The sequence below is a fragment of the Doryrhamphus excisus genome, chromosome 1, assembly GCF_030265055.1.
Source record: "Doryrhamphus excisus isolate RoL2022-K1 chromosome 1, RoL_Dexc_1.0, whole genome shotgun sequence".
In the NCBI taxonomy this organism is placed as follows: Eukaryota; Metazoa; Chordata; class Actinopteri; order Syngnathiformes; family Syngnathidae; genus Doryrhamphus; species Doryrhamphus excisus.
The window spans coordinates 39,739,587-39,765,276 of NC_080466.1; the positions used below are offsets into that span (position 1 = coordinate 39,739,587).

At 40.8% G+C, this 25,690-nt stretch overlaps 2 protein-coding genes across 7 annotated transcripts in view; both read right to left on the minus strand.

Moving 5' to 3' along the window:
* Positions 1–282: 282 nt before the first annotated feature.
* On the minus strand, positions 283–22,316 carry LOC131129728 (caM kinase-like vesicle-associated protein). 4 transcript variants are annotated; one of them, XM_058073555.1, is made up of 13 exons: positions 22,248–22,316; positions 13,290–13,352; positions 11,218–11,449; positions 6,872–6,995; positions 6,663–6,794; positions 4,997–5,071; positions 4,750–4,888; positions 4,563–4,683; positions 4,415–4,490; positions 3,568–3,704; positions 3,422–3,500; positions 3,249–3,336; positions 283–2,287 (listed from the first exon to the last, which is right to left on the minus strand). In XM_058073555.1, exons 1-13 carry the CDS (start codon positions 22,299–22,301, stop codon positions 2,024–2,026), a joined length of 1,584 nt encoding a protein of 527 aa, XP_057929538.1. In that variant the 5' UTR covers positions 22,302–22,316; the 3' UTR covers positions 283–2,023. The 4 variants fall into 4 exon arrangements, with proteins under 4 accessions (XP_057929538.1, XP_057929528.1, XP_057929556.1 ...); XM_058073545.1 differs by having other exon boundaries at positions 6,872–6,998; XM_058073573.1 differs by lacking the exon at positions 22,248–22,316 and having other exon boundaries at positions 6,872–6,998; positions 11,218–11,495; positions 13,290–13,326.
* Positions 22,317–22,768: 452 nt separating this feature from the next.
* Positions 22,769–25,690, minus strand: part of LOC131129688 (macrophage-stimulating protein receptor-like) — a 41,246-nt gene continuing 38,324 nt past the window's right edge. For all 3 annotated transcript variants that reach the window (XM_058073466.1, XM_058073480.1, XM_058073472.1), the window contains 6 exons: positions 25,598–25,678; positions 25,333–25,514; positions 25,146–25,255; positions 24,829–24,994; positions 23,422–23,558; positions 22,769–23,334 (listed from right to left, as the gene is read on the minus strand). In XM_058073466.1, the coding sequence (XP_057929449.1) occupies positions 23,109–23,334; positions 23,422–23,558; positions 24,829–24,994; positions 25,146–25,255; positions 25,333–25,514; positions 25,598–25,678 (902 nt within the window). In that variant the 3' untranslated portion in view covers positions 22,769–23,108. The remainder of the gene's footprint in view (positions 23,335–23,421; positions 23,559–24,828; positions 24,995–25,145; positions 25,256–25,332; positions 25,515–25,597; positions 25,679–25,690) is intronic.

Consider the following 25,690-nt stretch of genomic DNA (forward strand, 5'->3'; position numbering starts at 1 on the left):
CTTAAAGGGCCATCCTTTAAGAAATTCAGTTAAAATACTGAATTTAATTTTAAGGATTTTTTTTTAATGAAACAACAGTAAAAAGTGGGGGGGGGAAAGAGCAAATGGTGAAGTTCATGCTGCTACTTTTTCCACCTATAAGACAAAGCTGTTTTTTCTTGATATCAATGTGGCCGAGCTACATCCTTCCACGTTTCTCTATGTGGCCCTTGTAGGAAAATTCTTGGACTGAAAGGTGAGCGAACAAACGCACCACGACACCCTGGGAAGAATATTGCTCCTTTTATTCTCTCTTACCTGTTAGCGCAGCTAAATGTTGCCGACTACGCACACAAAACATAGCACATCTATACAACGCAGATGTACACGGTGATACAGTACGTAGCCATAACGGTAAAGCAATGAGTCCAACCTACCTTGGACAGCACAACAACAGCAACACAATACTCCATGCACAGCGTCTTTCATCTTCATTTCATCTCAAGTGTGCCGTGAAAATGGAGAAGACTCAATAATCATAATAATAATCATAATAATAATAATAAAGACTCTAAAAAGAAGAGCAAAGTGAAGCGGCTAAAACATTTCAAAGAAATAAATAGGTCGTCTTAAAAATGGAGCTGTTTCGTTTGAAACATTTCATTACTGCAAAAAATATTAAGGCACTTTAACTAAAAATGAAAAAAAAGCTTTCTTGCTGCCACTGCACTTGAGCCAATCAAGTGTGACGTGGTTAGTATGTGACCGCTGTGAAATCTATGATTGATTAGCTACGGTGTGACACAGGCGACTACGAGCTATACAAAGTGTGGCCTCCCCTTCAGACATCAGCGTTTTGTGGCGTCTTTAGTGGCCCCTGACCACACGGATATGGTGCAGGTTGAAAACAATTGGTGTCCAGACTGTGTCGGATTAGTCAATACACAGAAACGACAAGCTGGCATTTTCAGATTTTACCATTCTGGCAGGCATTTCCCCCAAAATACCCAGAATGCCGTTTCAGTGTGGGTGACGGGCTGAAACCTTGAAATACTTTGCTGCTTTTCCGTGTGGATCTAGCCGTCTACTGTAGGAAGTAAAAATTTATACTTTTGCCTGACAAGGAAAAGTGTACACTTTTGGGATGTTGCACATAATCCACAATCCTTATGTGAAATATGAACACACATATTTCCCTTTTCTGTGCCTTCTAAAGATATACAAACAGATAAAAAAGCGACAACTAAGAAATGCACGTAATAGGACACAAAAATGCATCCGCTCTGTGCCGGCTGCATATGAAGCACATTGTTATTATTATTATGAACATTTTTATGCCCAAGAACTACGTTACTGGCGTAGTGACACCTCAGGCGACTAGCCAAAAGTAACGTGTTTTTGTTTTCGAGGCTAGGTGTAGCGTTCCTTTCTATGTTTCTATGTAAAATCAATGCACCCAGGAAGGAAGTTATACTAAAATACTACAAGTATGACATGTTATCATTAATGTACCTGTTACTACATGCTCACAGCATGGATAGAAAACCTTGCTGGAGTTTTTTTGAGCTCTTAGTATAGGCACGTCCCATTTTTTTTCACAGAAAGAATGAAGACTTGTGTTCATGTCTCACACAAGAGTTGTGGATGATGGGCAAAAGAAGTGCACCTTTCCTTTGAAGTCATGAAGCCAAGATTATAAGGTCTGCAGCTTAGCCACTGTTTGAAAGAAATCTGTGTGATATTATATACAGTACATATACATACTAGAGTCAGGCGATGATCAAAGGTGAATTGACTTCACTAAATGACACTACAGTACACCTTTGTACAGTTTTTCATGGAACAGGGCACACGAATGGAGCTAGCTAGTCTTAGCTGGTTTTAAAGGGGCTTGCACACAAAATAGGGTGGGGAGTACTACCGACCAATCAGGAAGGATGTCAGACGCTGAGACACGCTAAACACGGCATGATAATGCAAACCATCATGACTGTACTGCTCATGTGCTTGTGAGTTGAATCTCTAACCGTCTCCTCCTTCGCCTCTAGAGGGCGTCGCCGTTGCAACCTTGGTCCACCTTCTCATCCCGTCTGGCTGCACTCGGCTGAGCGGGCGGAGACGTGGCGTCAGTCTGTGTGTCGGGAGCGTTTGCGCTAAGAGCTGCCTTTAAGGTGGCAGCGAGGCCACCGCCGCTGCTGGCCGCAGTGGTGGCGGCGGCAGCGCCACCGGCCGCAGGATCGGCGGCTCCAGAATCCCCCTGCTCGGATGCCCGAAGCCTCTTCATGAGGGTGGTCACTCTGACGGCTTTCTGTTAGCAATAACAGACACGGACACGCATGATATCCTGTGCATATGTGACTCGTGCAGATTTTGGATCAACATTTGCAATAAAAGTGGCGGTTGCGACACATCGATGAGCTCCAGCTCTGTGTCTCATTTATTTGGCTCGCGACAAAGGAAGCTAGCAAGCGGGAGTGCTGGCTTCACATGCAATTGCGTAAACAACATTTACTATATTTTCTATTAATCTATTATATATTTACTTGATGTTAATTATTATTAATTTGAGGAATGTATTTGTTATTTAAAATGTAAATTAAAAGTAACCAACATTTATAATATTTTTAAAATAATTTTATTATTATATATGTATTTAATATGAATTAAAATGTATTCATTTAATTAATGCATTTGACTAATGGAATTGTAAATAAAACACCAACATTTATTACATTTGTAATATTTATTTCACTTATGTATTTCATATTAATTATAAATTATTCATTTCATTAATGGTTATTAATTACATTTAAAATAAAAATCAAACGTATGTATTTAATATTAACTATAATTAATTGCAATTAATTCATTAAACTAAAAAAAAATAAATTCAAATAAAAAATAATAAAACATAACCATGCAGCATTTATTATATTTTTTAAATAATTGTTATTATAATGATAAGTATTTCCTATGACTTATAATGAATAACAATTAATTAATGAACAAAAATAATTATTAATGTAACGTAAGCACCATGTTAGAGTGCGTGTATGGGTCGATAAGTTGCTGGATGGCGACCATTCACATTGAGGAGTTCATAAAAACGACATCAGGAGGTTGCCTACAGCCACAATGTGTTTTGAACTGGCAGTGATCGGTGGTTTGCTTTCGTAGAGCGATGCCAAGATACATGTGCGGTGAAATGTATTTCAACTTAAGAAGAATTGATTGGACAGCATGGGCGTGCACATTAGACGTATCAATACCTTCCACTTTGCTTTGGCAAAGTTCTTCTCTATTTGTGCACAAACTCCATCTTTGATGTTCTTATCCGAGGCGGCGTTCCCAGAAATCCTGTGGAAGGTGAAGACAGACATGGTGACACGTGGTGTTGTTCAATTGACAGCCACAAGGGGGCGCACTTGCATAGTTGCATTACCATTCGTGGGCGATGGCCTCCTGAGCGGTCAGTCGCTGGTCTTGGTCCACCTCCATCAAAGATGCCACCAGGTTCTTGGCTGAAAGCGCAGCGACGGTGAGTTCAGTGCTCTCCCCGGGAATCAATTTTGATGGTTAATGTCTTACCAGAATCTGAAATGTCATCCCAGTACGGCGAGTCAAATTCATAGTCCCCCGACAAGATCTTTAGGAAGAGGTTCTTGTCCCGGCTGTCGGGGTCATCTTCCTCGGTGTCATCGTAGAACGGAGGGTTCCCGGACAAACTGTTGAGTTGAACACACCATGAAAGGGGAGGGGTCAGACATCAAGATTTGTCTTTAACTGGCTCTTAAACCCATGAGTGACTGAAGAGTGACAACAAGCTCTCCTCACATCCATGTGGAAGTGGTAAGTTTAGTGGTAAGTTCTTACATTGTCGTTCTTCATCACTCCGTTTGAAGCGGTTTCTTCAGGTTAGAATAAACAAATTGGAGGCTAACTGTAGCCTAATGCTAGCATGCTGTGCTGTATTGTGCTGTGCTTAAAAGTGGCGGCCATCTTGCAGTGACCCCGTAGCCTGCACTTAAGAGTCACACAATGTGGTGTAAACAATGAACAACAGGAATGTAAAGGTTACTATAGGGATGTTATTTCATATCTACGGGGCTCTAATAATGTCCAAAATGTACTTACACATAAACAAGTTTTCCATGCTCTAACCACAAAAATATTCAATTTCACGGTCCAAAATCATGTGTACGGTCCAAAATCTGGAACCAGTGAAGCGTGATAAAGGAGGGACGACGGTACTTGAATTTCTTCACCATCCCCTGCTGGTCCTGGTAAGTAACCCTCTTGAAAACGTTATTTTAGAGAGACTAGTCAAGATGGCCGATTGGTATCCATCCATGCGGCTGATACCATCTCTGGCTCGCCAAAGCGGCTGTCCGCTGGCATCAATTAACCCTTGTCGGTCCGATCCAGCAATACTTACAGTATGTACATGATGACTCCTATGGCCCAGCAGTCCACAGGTCTCCCATATCTCTGCCTAGCAACAACCTCGGGAGCTGAAAGTACAGACAGGAGCTGTTATTCTCCCATCTCTTGTACCTGATCATCCACTGTCAAACATAGCCCACCAAGGTACTCTGGAGTCCCGCACGGGTCCTTAATGAGTCTGTTTTCCAGTTTGGCCAGCTGGAAGTCGCTGATAACAATTTTGGAGTGTTTCAAGCGATTAAAGTAGACAAGGTTTTCCAGCTGTGTTGGAAAATCAATATTTCTTGTTAGTGTGACGTGACAACTTGTGTCAGCACAGGCACGTACCTTTAGATTCCTGTGGACGATATTCAGAGAGTGCAGGTACGCCACGGCCTCCAGAACCTGTCTCATGACCTTGCTGGTGTCCCTCTCCGAGTAGTAGCCCTGATCCAGGATCCAGTCAAAGACCTCTCTGCCTGTGGCTCTGAAGGAACACGCATTTTTTTGAAGGAGCACCATACAACATGGCCGAATATTATCCCAGTCTCTGCAAACACTCATTCAGTCTGTTCACCTCGACATAAATACTCACAGCTCCAGGAAGATAAAGTACTCTTTCTTCGTTTCAAAAGCATCAATCAGCTGCAGGATGTTGTGATGTTTTATCCTGGAAAAGATGGAAGTCAAGCAACAAGTTAGCTACAGATTCCACTTGGAATTATCCATAATGTTGTATAGCACAAGATAGGTTAACAACATTTTATTCATTCATTTTCTACCGCTTATCCTCACGAAGGTCGCAGGGGTGCTGGAGCCTATCCCAGCTGTCTTTGGGCGAGAGGCGGAGTACACCCTGGACTGGTCGCCAGCCAATCACAGGGCACATATAGACAAACAACCATTCACACTCACATTCATACCTATGGACAATTTGGAGTCGCCAATTAACCTAGCATATTTTTGGAATGTGGGAGGAAACCGGAGTTTTCCACAGAGATGGCCGAGGGTGGAATTGAACTCGGGCCTCCTAGCTGTGAGGTCTGCGCGCTAACCACTCGTCCGCTGTGCAGCCCATTTTATTCCAAACTATAAAAAACATTATGATGAAATTTGTATTGACTTCAATATGCCAGGTGTCACTACGCCAGTAACGTAGTTCTTGGGCGTAAATATGTTCATAAGAACAATAAGAACAATGTGCTTCATGTGCATCTCGTATGACGGAAATGGGTTGGAATCTCTGCTTGGGCATCTCTGTGTGGAGTTTGCATGTTCTCCCCGTGCATGTGTGGGTTTTCTCCAGGTACTCCGGTTTCCTCCCACATTCCAAAAACATGCTAGGTTAATTGGCGACTCCAAATTGTCCATAGGTATAAATGTGAGAGTGAATGGTTGTTTTTGACTCTTTTTATTTTATCTCTTATCTTATCTTTAGAAGGCACAGAAACGAGAAAGACGTGTTCATGTCAAGGGTTGTGGAGCTTGTGACTAGTGTGCTGTTTTGCTGTCAGTGATTAAAATCACCACTGGAGGGCAGCAGAAGCATCACATAGACCAGGGGTGGGCAAACTTTTTGACTCACGGGCCGCATTGATATGACAAAATTTACGGGGGTGGGGGGGCAGACTATATATTTTACACGTAACAGTCCACCTGGTATTATTGTATCTGTAAAATTGTCATGCAATCTGCTATTATTATTTATTATTTTATATTTATATTTAAATATTTTAAAAATAATAAAATATTATAATAATTACAATAAAATTAAAATAATTATTATAGTATTATTATGTAAAATATGCAAATATAACAATAATATTATATATAATTAATATAATAATTAGCATTAATATAATAATGATAATAATCATAATAGTTCTAATAATAATTATAATAATCTAATAATAATAATAATCATTATTATTATTATTATGTGCTTGTGTCCCTTTTTTCAGGAGCACTTTGTAAACAACAGACCATGTCAAAAAACGAAATTGATAAAACCATCAAAAGGTTGGCTCAGGCCATGATGCCAGGTTGTATGTTGAGTTTAAATGAAATACTTTGGAAAGATTGGGCGGGCCGTATTCAAACACTTGGCGGGCCGGATGTGGCCGCCGGGCCGTAGTTTGCCCACGCCTGACATAGACAGTCATTGTGTCATTGATGACTTTTTTTTTTAAAGCAAGTAGTTGCTTGACAGCCAACAGTCACGAAGCAACTATTCATACAAGATTTGTCTGGTAACAACTTACATCTTCAGGATCATGATTTCATTCTTAGCGGCTTTCCTCACGTTCCGGCCGTCCTTTTTGTTGAACTTTTTGCAGGTGTACATTTTCATGGTGCTCCTGTCCTTGGCCCGGAATATCTCACAAAACTCCTCCCTGTCAAAGACAACAGAAAAGAAACCGTGAAACCCTTGCAGACGCCGTTACATTCACTCAACTGCCTCTGTATTTACGATTTCACAGCCTGTCCCAGGTCATATTTGTCGCTGACTTCCGAGGGATTGTTGTAATCCTTCTTCTCCCCGAGCGTCAGACAACCAAACGGCATGGCAGCTCCTGCCCTCGCCGAGGAACGTCCTGCTGAAATAAACACACATATCGCCTTAATAACGCATAGCAGTTTCATGATTAATTCATCATCTAGTCAGGATACTACAACACACTACACTACACTGAACAGCCATTTGAGCTCACGTTTGTCTGCTGATAGGATGCCTGATTGCAAACGAATCAAGTTTTCATTCCTAAAGTGGTTTCTAAAAAAAATGAAGCATCTATTTGAATCTCCTTCTGCAAGTCTGCAAGCATATTCTTCACTTGACCCTCGCTTCTAGCTGGCCTTCCCTTGGGACCTGTAGTGTTTTGATGTTGACATACACAGCTATACCACATAAAGGCTGATCAAGCCCTTCCTCATCACAAAAGCAGCATTATTGCTAATACACCATGCTGCGTATTTAATACACAGTCTACTGTACAGCCGTTACATTCAAACCTCACAGCCATGCCCCCCCCCAGCTCGTATGCAATAAGCATGCACTGTAGAGTCCGTGCATGTTTTCCTTGCCGCTCTATGACGGGCCAAGATCGTATGCTTTCATGGTAAACAGACAGCTTCTTGGCAAGCATGGCAGCCAGCGGAGAAGAAGTGGGAGTCAAAGAAATCTGACTGAGCTTCTGTCTGGAGCTTCAGTCAAGACCCCACCAAAGGGAAAGGATTGCTCACGGCTGTAAAAAAAAAACAAAAAAACACACATAATAAAACGTGTAAAAACATGATGCTGCGTATGAGCATGAGTGTTCCTCTGAAAATTAAAAAAATAAATATTAGGAAGGATGGTCTGCCATCTTGCTTTATGATACTTCTTATTGCTTTCATCATGCTGATGGTGCACAAGGGGACTCATTACTGAGACTGATGTCTCTGCAGATGGCTGCACGGCGGACGAGTGGTTAGCGCAGCTACGAGACCTGAGTTTGATTCCACTCTCGGCCATCTCTGTGTGGAGTTTGCTTGTTCTCCCTGTGCATGTAAAAAATATGTAATATGCGACTCCAAATTGTCCATAGGTATGAATGAGAGTGTGAATGGTTTGTCTATAAGTTCCCTGTCAGCTGGGATAGACTCCAGCACGCCCGTGACTGTCGTGAGGATAAGCGGTATAAAATGAATGAATGAATGTCTCTGCAGATACTGTACTCTAAGCTGGAGCATTAACTAGAAGATCCTGCCTTGATCACAAAAAACATACTTTTATAATAAACATGAATTCAAAACCAATAACTTTCTGTTTCTCATGACACTCATGATCTATTTCTTTTAAATCTAGATAGAAGTGTAGTTTGTGCAGACCTGGAAGTAACAAGAATTTGTTGATTTGTCGAGTCCTAATGAAATATGATGACATGACTACTATCAAGGGAACCAGAGTATAGAGGGAAAGGCTGTGGCCCAGCAAGGTGCACTGTATTCAGGCACACGCTCCGAGCAGCCGCTGTGATGCCACGGAGGTCTCTGGCAAACCTTTGGCACTTTTCAACACGGATAAGGTTTTTTACATTCTTAATTGAGCAGAAAGGACTTTATGCAGTCGTCTATCCTCGCTGCGCCTCCGACATGGCTGATATTTACGCACTCATCATGAGAATAAAGTTATTCATCAGGGATGGAGTCTCCGAAATGTCATCTTAGAAATGTAATGGAGATGGGTTGACAGGGCTGTTTGTGTTCCAGAAGTCTGCACCCGTTTGGGGGAGGGGGGGTATGAGCAGACAGGTAATGACTGAGATGCTCCAACACTGAGCAACCGTCTCTTGCTGCAGCATCATCGCACTATTTGCCTGAATACAACGCCAGTCCTCGAGTTTGTGTTCACCGTTAGTCGGGAGGAGCGGGAATGCTCCAGCTCCTGAATCCCATCTTAAAATGTCATACAGAGAGTATTTCTGTGTGCTTTTGGCATAATAATACGTCCTTTGTAGCAATCCCAACTGCACTGACAGGAGAGTATTCACAATGTGTCTGAACGTCTTTGTGCTGCTCGGCAGCCTCTCCTTCACCAAACACAGAGAGATGCTGTAATGCTGACTCAGGAGGGTCTTTTTTTATTTTTATCTTTTTGCCTTTTGGAAAGATCTGAATGATGAGCTTTTCATTAACGCCTCCCAACACGCGTGTTGTGAAAACCCTTCAGGGGTAACGACAAAGTCGTCGTCCGCAGAAAATGGAACAATTAAACTTTCAAAAAATAACCAGCAGCAAAGTTGATGAGCAGTGTAGAATAGACATCTGCATTATAGAACTCCAGTGGTACCTCGGTTAACAGCCGCCCCGGATAGTGTATTTTTGCACCTGATCAACGCATTGCGTATTGCGTTAACATCTTTAGCCGCCCTGAATGGATGAGTTGGATTTACATCATCTTCTATGGGGAAAATGTGCTTTGGTTAGAGTCCGTTTTGGTTTCAGTCGGACCTCATGGGATGAATTCATGATGTTAACCAAGATATAAAGATTTGAACGTGACAAAATGTGAAAATTGTCTGGTAGGAACTAAGCCTACGATGATAACCAATAATAACCAATATATTGCCATGTGCATGAGTGTTTGTTCCATAGAACAACAGGCATGAACTCTTTTGTCAGTCGTACATTTTCCATAGGTGGAACAAATGAAAACACAGTGTTTTGGAAAACCAAGGAAATCAAGCTGGAATAGGTGCAGACTGTGGAAGATCTAGGAAGCTTTCTGTGTGGGTTATAGTGTGTAGCTGCTCTGTAGGAGTCCACTACTCAATACAAATGTCCCCTTTAGTGCGGAAGTGCAATTTTCTGTATTTAAGTATGCTTGGAAATCCCAAAAAATACACTCAAACCATGTGACTTCAACTCAAGTTACGTGGTGTCTTTGAAGGCACCCCCTGAGTGCTCATTATGAATCCCATTACGTGGGATTCAAATGTTGCTACTATCGCACAGACTAGATTTTCAGACCTGTCTGTAGTTTGATTGACATGTTCAGTTCATGTTAGTAATATTGTACGTAGAAATAGAATCATGCTGTCCTATCTGTTGTTTGTTTTCTCTAATAAAATACAGTAAAAATTGGCATATTTCACACATAGTTGCTCATCATGATTAATAATGAATTAATTTGACTACATTGATTAATCAGATTTTAAAAAATCACTTTACAATTTTTTTATTTTTTTTATTTTTCTTCAAAATAATGTTAAAATATTGTCTGGTTCTCCTAGACGCGAATCTCTGGTGACTTTCTAAATTGTTCTTTTAAAAAAAACAGCTGAATATTTTGCTGCAAGGTGTGATCGTGTGTGTTGGTCAGGGGCCAGAGAGCAGAGGATCTGGTCGGAGCCAAACCTCTTCAAAGGCTCCATGACATGGCAGGACAGATGGTCTTCCGTTTGAGCCAAACTGTGAGTAAAAAAAAAAAAAAAAGCTTTTTGTATGCTTGCTTGTCACCCCTGACAGGTGCACACTAATAAAAAAAAAGATATTAGTTTTTAACAGAAGACGGCGGTCCATTGACGACCGTTCACGTCCTCTTCTGGCGTCATCTGACCACCTTCCTCTGATGTTGTTTAGTTGCCATGGTTACCAAGTGCTTACAGTATGAGGCGCGCTACTGTTGGGCGAGCATCGTGTGCTCGTCGACGAAGACTGCTGCTGAAACTGCAGCTTTATATAATAGCATCACAATGCAACTTTATTTGCAATGGTTGGCGTTCAATGTCCAGCAAAGCAAGCTGTATGTGTCACATATATAAGACGTGTAGACTTATTATTCTGCATATATGTTTAAGAAAAGCCTATTTTTACTCATTGAAGCCATGCAGTTGTATCCACTGCTGGAGATTCCTATACAACTCCTTAACTTCCACTTTTTTTTCCCCAGCGTCAGTGGCCCCATCCATCTTTGTTGAGACATGTGGGGTGCATGAGGAGGATGACTTCATGCTGGGTGTGAAATGACAGAAGTCATGATGCCAAGGAAGAGACAGGGACACAACAAGACTGTGAACCCGAGAAAGCAGCCTGCCTACACCAGAGTGGAGTTGGGGAGGAAAGTATTGGCTGATAAATGATGCTTTCATGGAATGCAGTAAGTCAGCTAAAGCAGCACACAAACATGAACAGGAAGACTCCACTGCAGCAAAATACAGGCACATGCTCTTGAAATGAACTTTTGCAGAAAAGTTTTGTTTTTTTTAGGGGGGTAGTGATGTGGAGAATGATTTATACAACAAAGCATCGTAAAACAAAAAGATGATCACTCACCTTCCAAGAAGAAGTGGTTATATAAGAAAGTATCCAACCTTCTTTTTTCCCCCCTCTTGACGAAATTCCCCGTCAGTGTGGGACCCGGTTCAGGTCTTGTAGGCTCCTCGCAACATCTCCAACAGGTCAGCTTGCTCGCGGGAGCGCGCACGTCGAGCTGGTTTAGCGAAAGGCTGGATGGAGTGGGTGGGGGCGCACACGACGGACTGCTCGTGCGTGCGTCAGTGATCGTCTTCGCTTCCGTCATGATTGGCAATAAGACATTAAAAAGAAAAAGGCTGAAAATAAAACATGCATGTGATCACTGCCGTGTCTAAAAACAGTCAAGCATGTTAAAAACAGCCACATATTGCATAATGGACAAAAGTAGTGGGAGAATTTTTTAAACATCAGATAAAGATATACACTGAATCATTAAAGTTAGCATGTTTAGAAATAGGATCAATCTATTCCAATGACAAACTGAGAATATATATATATTTTACATAACATTATGTGTATAATTAATATTTCATACAACAATGGTAGCTTGGTTTGTTTAAAATGGATTACCATAAATAAAAACCTGTTTCCGCCACTGTAAGAAACTACAAGTCTTAATTATGATATAAAGTCTCAAATATGAACCAAGAAAGTCATAATTATGAAATAAGAAGTCGTAATTATGAGCTAAAAAGTCGAAATTACGAGCTAGCTATGCTAGTGTTGCTAACGTTTGTGTCCTCTTATCCGTGGGGGAGAAGGGGGTTCAAGAACCCCCAGTAAATATGTAAAATTAGTTTGCTATCTGGTGGTAATTTTTTTTCCATATAGTCAGGAAATGATTACAACAATCTATTGTATTTGTTGGTACTAACAGTGAAATATTCACACTGACCAAAAGTAAACTTCAATATCAACTGAGCACCCCTCTTATAGCTACATGAAGTGGTTTGGTCCACTGCCGAGTTCCTCTGCTTCCTGGCTGCAGCCTGTTAACAGCTAATGTGCAGTCCGATACTGAGTACAATTCAGGTTAGTAACGGCGATACCAATACCGACATTTTGTGTAAATTCAGCTAATGTGTCTGGTAATTGTTTTCTGGTGAAAGTAGTCTATTTCATATCATAGCATAAATAATACAATACATTTAATTAAGCCATTTATTAAATAAATAATAACAATAGCTATCCCAGCTGTCTTTGGGCGAGAGGCGGAGACCGGTGGCCAGCCAATCACAGGGCGCATATGGACAAACAACCATTCACACTCACACATTCATGGCCGAGGGTGGAATTGAACTCACGTCTCCTAGCTGTGAGGCCTGCGTGCTAACCACTTGTCTGCCGTGCAGCCAATAATATCTAGTAATGTACTGTACTTTATATGTAATGTACTGTATATTGAGGTAGTGGGAAATAATGGTTATGGTCTCATTGGTTTTGAACATGTAAACAAGCATATGGGATTTAAATCTCCATAGGACAGAGGCCTGGGTCGCATATGGAAAAATGGAATTGCACATATCAGATGCAGATCACACTAAAACATCAGAGTTGACCCGCAGCATGAACGTAGCTTTACTGTAGCGACACACACAGCTCATTAGCATTAAAGCTACAAATACCAGTAGGGAGTGATAGATAGACGTGATACGCCTCGAGATACATGGGCTTGCTAATGCAAGTGGTAATCTAGAACGCCATCAGGCTGAGTGCTGGTACCAGGTCATTATTTCCAGGTATCTGCTAAGGATCTGCAGGGATTTTAGCTGGTAGGCAGGCTCTTAAGCCCTGGCTTATGTAACACGAGTGTCTCTTTCCCAAAATGAGTAATGCCGCCATCAGGCTGTATATATTACAGGTAAAAGAGGATAAGCGGCGGAGCTTCTTCAACCTGCCCCCCACCCATGTATAAATCCACCCACTCTCCGCACACCTACTGTGGTTGATCTGCATTTGTATCACAGGTGCAGCCTGGAACCCCTCATGTCCCACGTCTCAAGTCTCAAGTCTGAAATCCCACCAGACAGATAGAAGCCTATCAATGTGTCAGCTGTCAAAGTGAAAGAGATGGAGGGAGTAAAAAATACCGTCTTCTTCTTCTTCTTCACGAAGAGGCATCGCACCCGGAAAAGAAAATAAACCAGACGTTTCTGTGAAAGTAGAACAAAGACATTTGTATCAGAACCGGTGACTCCAGAGTTGTGTGTTGTTGAGATGAAAGCGTCAGGGAGCTCCATTTTAACACACAGCTCACTGCTCCACACTAAACTTTTCAGTCTTATCAAGAAACTTCAAGGAAAAGTGCACCTTTTTTTGGGGGGGGGGGGGGGGGGGGGTGTTTGCCCATCATCCACAATCCTTATGTGAGACACGAACACACTTCTTTGTCTTTTCTATGCATAAAAAAAGCAGCTAATCAATGCACGTATTGGACGTAATGGTGGAAAACCAGCATCACTTTCAGTGGCAGATTACTATCACTGCCCTGCGCCACTTAAACACTAAGCAGATTCCTCCCCCACGCTATGCCACTTGGCAACACCATAGAGGCAGAGCCTCGAAAATACATACACAGGACCAGACTTAGCTGATAAGTTTTCTTATTTTTCTCCTTTGTTCTAGCCTGCCTTTTATTTTGAAATTAACAGGTACATTGATGATAACATGTCATACTTGGGACGATTTGGGGAACTTCCTTCCTGGATACACCTAGTCACCAAAACATTCCACTTATCCTCACAAGGGTCGCGGAGGTGCTGGAGCCTATCCCAGCTGTCTTCGGGCGAGAGGCGGGGTACACACTGGAATAGTCGCCAGTCAATCACAGGGCACATATAGACAAACAACCATTCACACTCACATTCATACCTATGGACAATTTAGAGTCGCTAATTAACCTAGCATGTTTTTTTTAGAATGTGGAAGGAAACCGGAGTACCCGGAGAAAACCCACGCATGCACGGGGAGAACATGCAAACTCCACACACAAGGGTGGGATTGAACTCAGGTCTCCTGGCTGTGAGGTCTGCGCGCTAACCACTCGACCGCCGTGTAGCCAGCCTCCAAAACAAGAGCTCGAATAGGTAGCGTTACCTTTGGCTAGCGGCCTGACGCATTGGGAGCCAGTTTGTGCTCAAGCTAATCGCTAGCCTGCTAGTAGCCAGGTGTCACTATGCCAGTAATGCAGTTCTTGGGTGTAACAATGTTCATAAGAATAATAATAACAATGTGCTTTATATGCAGCTCACATGATGGAAATGGAGCCTTGTTGGTACTTTTTGGAGGTTTTTTTCAGGTGTGTCCCATTATGTGCATTCTTAGCTACGTATCTCTTTATCTGTTTTTATCTGTTTTTATATCTTTAGAACACACAGAGAAAAAGAAAGTCACGTCTCCCTGGATGATGTACACTCGTCCTCTTAATGTCCTTTTAAGTGTGACTAGTGCAATATTTCTACCAACACATTGCAGGACACAACAACTAAATGTGTGATTTCTGTACGCTGTCACCATAGCAACCACTTTCCAAGTGGAATGTTGGCTTTGACACCAACTTTCTCAACTGGTTGTTGGGTAATGAAATTAAGAAAAAGAAAGACGTGTCAATCAAAAAGGTGATTTCATAAATACGTGGTTTTGCAGAGCCGCCTCTGAAATCATCTTCTGGCCGCCACTGTTCTCTTTTCTCCGCTTTGGTGTACTCATGCATGTAAAAGATGAGTCAACATATAGTTCAACTTAGTTGTCATAGAAACCAAAAGCATGCAGGTCTGTGAAAAGATGAATGTTTTATTCTCACCAGCATCAGCGAAGACCTTGACAGCTTTTCACCACAGCGGATTTTTTTTTAACTCCTAAAGGAGAGTGGAGCCTCAATGAAGGAGAGAATGTTGCAAACAAGACTTGAATGAACCAACGCAAGCTGATAAGATACAATGCATGCTTGCTTCCATTGTGTTGACAATGCATAGTTTATGTCATTTCACCAAATACACACCATATTATCATTTTTATGCAACTTGTTAACTTACTGCATTGGATCTATCTGGTTCTTGTTCACTCATTCATTCATTTTCTACTGCTTATCCTCACAAGGGTCGCGGGGGGTGCTGGAGCCTATCCCAGCTGTCTTCAGGCGAGAGGCAGGGGTACACCCTGGACCGGTTGCATTCATGGCCGAGGGTGGAATTGAACTCAGGTCTCCTGAGAGAGAAAACCCACACATGCACAAGGGAGAACATGCAAACTCCACACAGAGATGGCCGAGGGTGGGATTGAACCCTGGTCTCCTATCTGTGAGGTCTGTGTGCTATCCACTCGGCCTATGAGTTGAACCAATCACAGTAAAATGGGCGGGAATAAATGAAAAGAGACCGTTTTTGAAATCCAAGCAAATCCAGCTGAATAGGCGCAGATTCTGGAATATCTAGAAAGCTTTGTGTGTGGGTTATGGTGTGTAGCTGCTCTACAGGAGTCCACTATTCAATACAAAGGGCCCAAAATGAGCATAACAGGTCCCCTTTAGACTTTAAACAACAGGGAATGATTCTGATATGAACCAAACCATATTGGTTCAGTCGTAAATCCATTTTGTCTTGGAGCAGCAAATTTTCAGATGATTTCAAATTTTCGGGATTCATACTTTGTTCAATTCCTCTTAGGGTGTTGATATGATTGCTGTCAAATCTCCATCAAGTATAGCAGAAGGATGGCCGATGTCAATTTGTGAAGCTTTAGAGGTTTTTGTCAGTGTCATCATTTTAAAAACTGGTATAGCATGGTGCATTTGCAGTGTCACGACTTGGAATGGAATGGAATGGAATGGCCTTTATTGTCATTATACAAGATGTACAACGAGATTGGAGAGCTTCTCCTTTCAGTGCAGTAGTCAAGTTTAAAAAAATAAGTACAGTAAACCTCGGATATATCGGATTCAATTGTTCCCACTGGTTTTGTCCGATATAAGCGAAATCCGTTATATGCGTATACCGGAAAATGTCCGTTTTACGCATATATCGGATTTATATCCGGTATGTGCGTAAATCGGATTTTATCCGTTATAAAAAGGCACTTCCTTGACTATGTTTCCAATGTACCTGGACGCGCAGGCAACGCTGCAAACGCTGCAAATGACGTCGTATAGCGGCCTGTCACGATTCGGCGAATCGGAGCGCCACGATGCGGCCATCCGATATATGCGAGGGAAATTTAATGGAAATGCATTGGAACGGGACTGGAGATTTTGTCCGAAATAGGCGAAATCCGTTATAAAAAATCCGATATATGCAAGGAAATGCATTACAGAAAAATTGGTTCTTTTTTTATCTGTCCGTTGTGAGCGAATTTCCGATATATCCAAGTCCGATATATCCGAGGTTTACTGTATATAAAAGTAGAGTAAAAAAGACAATTTAACAAGATATATACAAGATATATACAAGATATCCAAAATATACACATAGTATTGCACAGGAGCATATGCAGGAGCAGACATATTGCAGATATATTAATTTTAGTGCAATGATAAACGGGTCATAGTGCAAATAATGACTGGTGTATACTGGTGAGTAAAGTCACATAAGAGTGTATTGTATTGGGTTGTTAAATAAATATGATTGAGGACTTGTCAGTGGTTGGATTTGCTGGATTGTGTATTTGCATGCACAATCCACAATCCACAATCCACATGCACGCTACGGGATGGTTAAATTGCTGTCCATTTTCTCTCATACTGTAGGACGCTGTGACCGACTATTTTATTGCTTTTTTTTATTGCTAAACTGTGACTTTCCCATCCAGTGCTATACCCTGAAAGTGGTGACTGGCCCATGCCTAGATCCAGGTCATCAGATTCCCTTCCAAATTCCCTCATCCAGTCCCCCTGCCTGCCACAAAGCCCAAACTTTGCACACTCTAAAAAGTAATTCTGAGTATCTGTTGACACCACTTGATTTTATACATAAATGCAATGTAAAAAAAATGTAATTAATTGATTTAGATAAACTTTCTAAGTTGCTAACTTTATTTTTTAAGTTATGTTCAATTAATAATGTTGGCTATTACATGAACTTAATTTAGCATGTCATATACACTCAAATTTTATTGTTGGTAAGCTTAAAACAAAATTCAAGTTGCCATGACTTAATAAAATTAGCTTGGTAACATAATACACACACACATATATACACATATATATATATATATATATATATATATATATATATATAGTTACTGCTACTTAAAAAGCTGTGTGCATTGTTATTATAATTAAGTAGACAACAAATTAAACTACTTTGACTACAATGATTAAGTCAGTTGACTTAACATATTTTTTTGAGTTACGAACTTAAAAACTTGTCCCTATGAAAACAATTATTCAGTAAGCATTACTTAAAATAAGCTCTGAGTGAAGAGGAAAAGCTACTTTGTGCAACGCAATATTGTTTGTTGGTTCAAAGCAATTTCAAATTAAGTTGTCATAACTAAGAAAGACTAATGGAAACTGATTTTTTTTGTTGAGGCTAAACGTTTATTATTTGAGTGCACCCTCCCGACAGGCGTGGGGGTGCAAGGCCTGTCTGTGGTCCATTGCAGCTTGCTGAAATTCTATATTTGCTCTTGAGCAAAAGGAATCGTGTTTGCGATGCTAAACCTAAGCTTCTGTGTACCGCCGTGACTTTCTCGCTTACTATTTGCAGACACTTGTAGAAAATTCATCACATTGGGACGGCTTTTTTTTGCCTCTGCGCAGTGTCACAGATGATACCCTCACACTTGGAGTAGAACATTTGGTGCTCTTTCAGGTAACCATAGCGACCACAATGTTGCGAGACCGGATGTCCATACTGTTGATCAGAGTGCATCTATGAATGCTGTTGTCAAAGCAACCACTCCATTTCACGCCGCACGTCACTGCTGGGGGGGGGGATTAGCTTAGAAGTCATGAGATATGCACGCAAGCAACTGACATTGAATTTTTTTTTTTTTTTTTTTAAAGGCTCACATATCAATGATAAAAAATGGACACTTTAATTTGATTTTTTGCGTCATGCTCTCCGGACCGAGCCCCAAAGTTTGATATCCCCGTGATTACTTAATGTCTGCCCATAAACGTAATTTGTCTTTGGAGTTCTCCTGCGCTAATACTGAGCTTATAAGGGCCCCTTGTCTCTGTGCCGCTGGTTAAGCGCTTTTATTAAACAATGAAAGCAGCTTGCAAATTGCTGCGCTTATTACTGGGAAGAAGTGTTTTATGCACGGTTATTCTATGGAAATGTCCGACTGCTCATCTAATAGTCATAAAAATGCAAACCCCAAACCATTATGCTAAACTTTAAGTCTACCAAGTATTGGAAAAGCAAAGAAACTAGCCATATTTGCATTTTTTACTCATCTTTTCCAGTCCGTATATGTTGCATTTCAGTCCAAATATTGGAGTGAAAGACGGGTATGTTATGCACTTTAATAAATATAAACCCGGGCGCGCTCTCCTCCATACATACGACCCATCCTGTTATTTGACTGCACATACAGATAGATTATAGCGCACGGATCAGGCAGTTTGCTAATTTTTAACCATATCTTTCTGCCTTCCTACACACCTCTGGTATCAAATGATGGTTGCCATAGAAACAGGCTCACAAGCCACAACATGGCTTTTGGAGGACAAACACAGAGCAACATAAGAGAAAGTATTATTTCTATTTTATAGGATAGGTTTATTGCAGTGTGACTTTTAATTCTGTAGTTGCGCTTGCTCCGTAAGGTCGCCGTGTACTGCTAGGGTCGACATTTTCATTGACTCTGACCTGATATGAATCCACTCTGGTCTCAGTGTGACAATATTCCCGGAGAAAAGCATCAAACGCCTCATCCGCAAACTTCTTTCAATTGAAATTCAATCGGGAGTGAATGTCATTGGTTACGGAATCAAACACAGAACGGGAAACAAGACATTCTGTTACAGCAAACAGGGAGGAAAAAAAAAAGCTTGGCTTGGATGACTCGGTCGATTCACCGTGCAACAGAAGCCATCACATGCTCAGCTGCTTCCAAAGATGGAATCTGGAGTGTCAAGAAGCCAAGGAAACAGCCTTAGCAAGCAGCGCTACTTTGTACCCTCGTCAGTGCAACGTTTGTGTCATCAAAGCAATGAGCCGCTACATTTGGCCCTGGCAGCAAGATAGTTGAGGCTTTTCAACACAAATACGGCTTGGCTTACAGTCGGCCCTCGCAACATTGACGTTCTTCAGAAATTCATTGAAAAAACAATGGCTGTTTTGTGCTGGACTATAGTTTATTATTCATCACAACAATAGCGCTTTACAATGAGGTGCACAGCAGTACATGTACTACAGTAGTTCATGAGGAACCGACCTACCTAACCCTAGCCACCACCCATTAGTTCCTCAGTAACTACTCTAAACATTTCTGTGCCTTAGTTGCTCCGTAACTGATCTCAATTGATGTGCCTTTGACATTAGTTCTTCCTTAGTTCCTCTGTAACTACTCTAAATGTACATGCCTTAGACATTAGTTTTTCACTAGTCCCTTGGTAACTACTCTAAATTCATATGCCTTAGTCATTACATCTTCATAAGTTCATTAATAACTATGCTAAATTTCTGTGCCTTAGTCATTAGTTCTTCAGTAACTACTCTACTTGTTAATTCCTCAGTGGCTACTCTAAATCTCTGTGCCTTAGTCATTATTTCTTCATTAGTTCCTCAGTAACTACTCTAAATGTATGTGCCTTTGTCATTAGTTTTTCACTAGTCCCTCAGTAACTACTCTAAACTCACATGCTTTCGTCATTAGTTTTTCACTAGTCCCTCAGTAACTACTCTAAATTCACATGCCATCGTCATTAGTTTTTCACTAGTCCCTCAGTAACTACTCTAAATTGACATGCCTTAGACATTAGTCCCTCAGTAACTACTCTAAATGCATATGCCTCAGTAATTACCTCTTCATTAGTTCATTAATAACTACTCTAAATTTATGTGCCTTAGTCATTAGTTTCTCAGTAACTACTCTACTTGTTAATTCCTCAGTGGCTACTCTAAATCTCAGTGACTTAGTCATTATTTCTTCATTCGTTCCTCAGTCAGTACTCTAAATGCATGTGCCTTCGTCATTAGTTTTTCACTAGTCCCACAGTAACTACTCTAAACTCACATGCTTCCATCATTAGTTGTTCACTAGTCCCTCAGTAACTACTCTAAATTCACATGCCTTTGTCATTAGTTTTTCACTAGTCCCTCAGTAACTACTCTAAATTCACATGCCTTAAACATTAGTCCCTCAGTAACTACTCTAAATGCATATGCCTTAGTCATTACATCTTCATCAGTTCATTAATAACTACTCTAAATGTTATGTGACTTCATCACTTGTTTTCCACTAGTCCCTCAGTAACTACTCTAAATTCACATGCCTTAGACATTAGTTCCTCAGTAACTACTCTAAATTCATATGCTTTAGTCATTACATCTTCATTAGTTCATTAGTAAGTACTCTAAATTCCTGTGCCTTAGCCATTAGTTCTCAATTAGTTCCTCAGTGACTACTCTAAATGTATGTGCCTTAGTCATTAGTTCTTCAATAGTTCCTCAGTAACTACTCTAAATGTATGTGCCTTCATCATTAGTTTTTCACTAGTCCCTCAGTAACTACTCTAAATTCACATGTCTTAGACATTAGTTCTTCTGTAACTACTCTACTTATTAGTTCCTCAGTAACAACTCTAAATTAAAATGTCTTAGTCATTACATCTTCATTAGTTCAATAGTAATTACTCTAAATTGCTGTGCCTTGGCCATTAGTTTCCAATTAGTTCCTCAGTAACTACTCAAAATGTCTGTCTTATAGCATGTTTTTTTGAACAAGCCTGAAATCTTCATACAGAAAAGTCATGCGATTAAGCCTTTTCCAATTTGCTGCCATGGTGATAAGCAAATGGATGCTGATTTACAAGCGGAGTTAGCTGCAAGGTGGCGTCTTTGGAAGTCTTTCATTGCTCTGAAAACGTGTCAGCGCCTCTCAGTAATAATCCCATCTGCCGAGACATTCACTGCGAGAGCTGACACAAGAACAAACATAACACTTCTCTCCATCTGCGACCTCCCGGCTCCTCATCCACACTCTTTCAATGCGCGGCAACAATGGCCGAGTGCAACGAAGAGCGAGGAAGACTGTCTGGCTTTTTCAGGTATGACAAGCTCAAGGATAGACAAATTCAATTCAGAGGAGAAAAAGTGAGGCAACTGCTGCAAAAGCTGTTTGCGTGGATGAGATCCGGTCGCTTGAGAAAAGCTTTCACAAGGCGGCAAGGCCGTGATGTTGGGGTCCAATGCAGACAAGGACAAAGTCTTTCACTGCTTTCAAAATAACGCACTACATGGCGTACACAGGAGGCATGGGAAAAATGACAGTCACGCAAGGTCAAAGCAGACAAAGGAGCAAACAAGCGTCAAACAAACAAACCGACTGGCACAAAGCTTTTAAAAAAAAGTATTAATTAACAAATGGTGGCTGTTGCTATGGCCTCTTATTAGTCCAAAAATATGGTCCTGTCATAAGACATTACCTTTCACACTACATGTAGACTACTACTACACACTGAATACACTTACCTTGGCCAAGCCCAACATTACAAACTGCGCATGCGTGCCAGCTTTTCAGCGCTTACCTGAAAGGGCTGGAAAGGTCACGTGACCATTCAATGCATTGTGGGCCGGCGGGCGCCATTTTTGAGAGCAAGAGCTTTTGTTTACATCCCAATTGGAGCTTTGAGAGCTGCATACACAACCTAATGAGCAGTGTCAAAGCTTCCTGAATGTATCAACCGCACGGTTAATCATTAGTACCGGTAATTGCTATGACATAAACCATGAAATATGTCTAAATAATGTAGCCTTGTAGTACAGACGCCATCTCGTATGGCTTCACAAATCGCGGGCAATTTACATAACAAAGACTCATTTTTATCGTGAAATAACACCGTTGCAAATACTTTTTTTCCCACACAAACACTAAATACATACCGGCAAAAGATATATGCAGTGTTTTTTTCTCCACAGGGACATCACGTAGTACATACCGGCACCTTCACGAGTTTGCTTGATTGATGCAACTACACTTTGTTAATAAAGTTCTATTCAAAACTAAGGCATTCTTGAATTGTAATACCAGACACGACCGCAATGGGGCGCTGAAACACAAAAGAGTAACAAGTCATTTTCACTTCAACACTGCACAGAACAATTTTATTTCAAAAAAAGGTTTGTATTGCCATTACGTGAATTCTGACACTTGTGGTAGTATGGCTGTCACTGAAGTTGATGGGTATTTCTTCTGTTTTCTAATTGACACCTTTGTGCTGACGTAGTACGTCGCATCACTGCGGCAGCCAGTGTTCACCTCCATCTAATGCGTTGAGTGCCCTCTAGTGGTGATAAATGATACTGTACAACCCTCACTATCCAGTAAGCTCAGTTGGTGTCACTGTTTAATTAATATGAGGTACATATATCTCATAGAAATGCTCTAAACAAGATACAGTAGGTTCATGTTGATCTGGTGCACTGATTTAATTCATACGCAGCATTATGTATCTATATACAGAAATAATTAACATCCAGAAAAAAAGGTGACCCCTGAGCATGAGTTAGAATTCATTTAATGCTAACTTTCACAAATGTCTAAAATGTACTCTACATTCATTTGGCCTCATTCTTGTTTCACATCTATTTTTTTTGCTATTGTAACAGAACGTGGGACTCTCGTCTGCCAAGTCTTTTTCGAGGAGAAAGCAAGCGTCTGAGGTGCCACAGTTTGAGCACATGATAAATAAATTCCCTCCTTGTACTCCCTGAGCTGGAACTTCAAGTCTTTCTAGCCGCTCCTCAGCCGTCGGCTTGACCATCCGAGTCTGAACCCTCGGCTTCGTCCGCAGACGCGGTCAGTGACGGGTACGGCCTGGGCTGGTCCAGGTTGACGTAGTTGACCTTCAGGTTGATGTAGTGCTCTCCCGTGAGACAAGACAGGATGTGCTGCACGTCCGCCACCAGGCTGTGGAACGTTGGCCTGGACTCGGGCTCTGGGTCCCAGCACGCCAGCATGATGGTGTAGCTGTGGAACCGCAGCATGATCAGGATTACGCAAACGCGTCTTACAATAATATTAAATAACGTGCTTGTTTGCTTCAGAGGATCTTACAGAGTATCGGGGCAGTACTGCGGCTGCGGAAGCCGACGCCCCTTCAGTAAGTAGTGTGTGATGTCGTAAGGGTCCACGTCCGGATATGGACTGGCCCCTCGGGTCAGCAGCTCCCACACCAGCACGCCGTAGGACCACTAAAATGACATTTCTCCCATTCTTAGTAACATGCACGCACAACATAGGAAAACATGACATAACACACTCCTGAGCTTTGCCAGGTCACTAGTGTGTGTGTGAGTGACGGGAAAAAAAGCTCCCTAGTGTATTATACAACCAATGTCTGGGATGAGGGACTTTGTTTTTTAGGAAGAATTTGAGTCATCAGAAGTCAAATAGCCAATCTTGTAGTCTTGTTGATATTTCATTTTAATGTCTGCATTATTATCACATTCTTCCTCATTTCCTTGACAAAATGCCTTCATAAATTGCTCTAAAATCCAAGTTGGACATGAAATTATGTGTAATAATAATAATAATGAAAAATAAATATAGTTTGAGTTGAATTAAGAAATAAATGACTGAATAAAAAATCTAAAAAAAATAAACAGGTGTAAAATGATAAGAAAAATCATTTAAAATAAGTGTAAAAAATAATCAAAATAAAAATGACTTAAAAGTATAAAATAAAAAATAAATATGAGTTTAAAGTTTATAAAAGATAAAAAATGACTTCAATAACAGTCAAAAAATTATTAAAAAATAAAAACAAATAAAAGTGTAAAAAGTAATACAAGTAATATGACTTAAAAGTAAAAAACTAATTAAAATGAATAAAAACATTGATAAAAATGAGTAGTGTTAAAAATTAATTTAAAAATGACTGAAATGTGTCAAAAGTAATAAAAGAATTAAATGAATTAAAGTGAAAAAACATAAAAATTAATAAAAATTACTTAAATAAAATTCTAAAAATAATTACAATGAATAAAAACATTAATAAAAATTAGTAGTGTTAAAAATTAATTTAAAAATGACTGAAATGTGTAAAAAGTAGTAAAAATAAATTACATAAAAAACATAAAAAAATCATAAAAATGACTTAAATAAAAGTCTAAAAATAATTCAAATGAATAAAAACTTTAATCAAAATTAGTAGTGTAAAATTAATTAAAAAATGACTGAAATGTGTAAAAAGTAATAAAAATTAAATGAATTAAAGTAAAAAAAACATGGAAAATTCATAAAAATGACTTAAATAAAGGTCTAAAAATGATTACAAAATAAAAACAAAGTCTAAAAAGTGATACAAATACAAATAAAATACTTAAATAAAATAAAAAAACGTGTAAACATGAATAAAAACAAACAAGACCTAAATAATAAAAATATCGAGACCAGGTTGAGACCCTTTGAGGACCCCTGCTCTCGCCAGCTCTTGATGCACCGAGTGGGTAGTTTACTCACCACGTCCGACTTGGTGGTGAACTTCTGTGTTTGCAGGCTTTCGATGGCCATCCACTTGACGGGTAACTTTGCCCGTTTGTGGTCTTGGATGCTGTAGTACTCCTTGTCGTAGATGTCCCTCGCCATGCCAAAGTCGGCCACCTTTACCGTGAAGGTTTCGTCCAGCCTACGCTCACACAATCGTAGCAGATGGTTTCAAACACCAGCAGCGTTATTGGCTTTCATCGCCAAAAGATGGCAGCATCACACCGAGCGTGTATATGCGGCCGCGGCGTAGGCCTCGAGGTCACGTGGTCGAGTTTAGCATCAACACTCACATGCAGTTACGTGCAGCCAGGTCTCTGTGCACAAATTTCTTCTGAGCCAAGTACTGCATCCCCTTGGCAACCTGGAGTCCAAAGCCCACCAGGTCTTTCACGGTGGGATTCTGTGGAGCACAGATGCAAATGTAGCACACCAGGAAGTAAAAAAAAAAAAAAAAAGACCAACCGCAGGAAGTTTTACCCTTTGAGGCGAGCGTATGAAGTGACGCACATCCCCGTGCTTCATATACGGCAGAACCACCAGGGGGAGCCCTTCTTTGGGCAGCATGATGCCGAGCAGAGACAGGATGTTGGCGTGGTGGAAGCCCTTCATGATGATGCCCTCTCTGAGAAACTGGTCCACTTCCTTTAAGTCTGTGATGCCTGTTGATGCAGTTGAAGTCACGTGTTAAAGATGAAGACGCGTGTAAGATCACGTGTGTCATACGACGCGTGCGTGTTCATACGGTTCAGGGATTTAACAGCACAGTGGATCTCCTGCTTATTGCTGTCTTTCAGGTATCCGTGATAAACCGTCCCAAAGTGTCCTGTGTGAGAAG

Excerpts from the sequence above, each read along its gene's own strand:
- LOC131129728 (XM_058073545.1), bottom strand. The coding sequence starts at position 22,301 with ATGTACTACGTGATGTCCCTGTGGAGAAAAAAACACTGCATATATCTT. Across the intron at positions 4,491-4,562 it reads CGGGACTCCAGAGTACCTTG|CTCCCGAGGTTGTTGCTAGG; the intron begins GTGGGCTATGTT and ends CTGTACTTTCAG. Across the intron at positions 3,337-3,421 it reads GAGGCCATCGCCCACGAATG|GATTTCTGGGAACGCCGCCT; the intron begins GTAATGCAACTA and ends CACCTTCCACAG.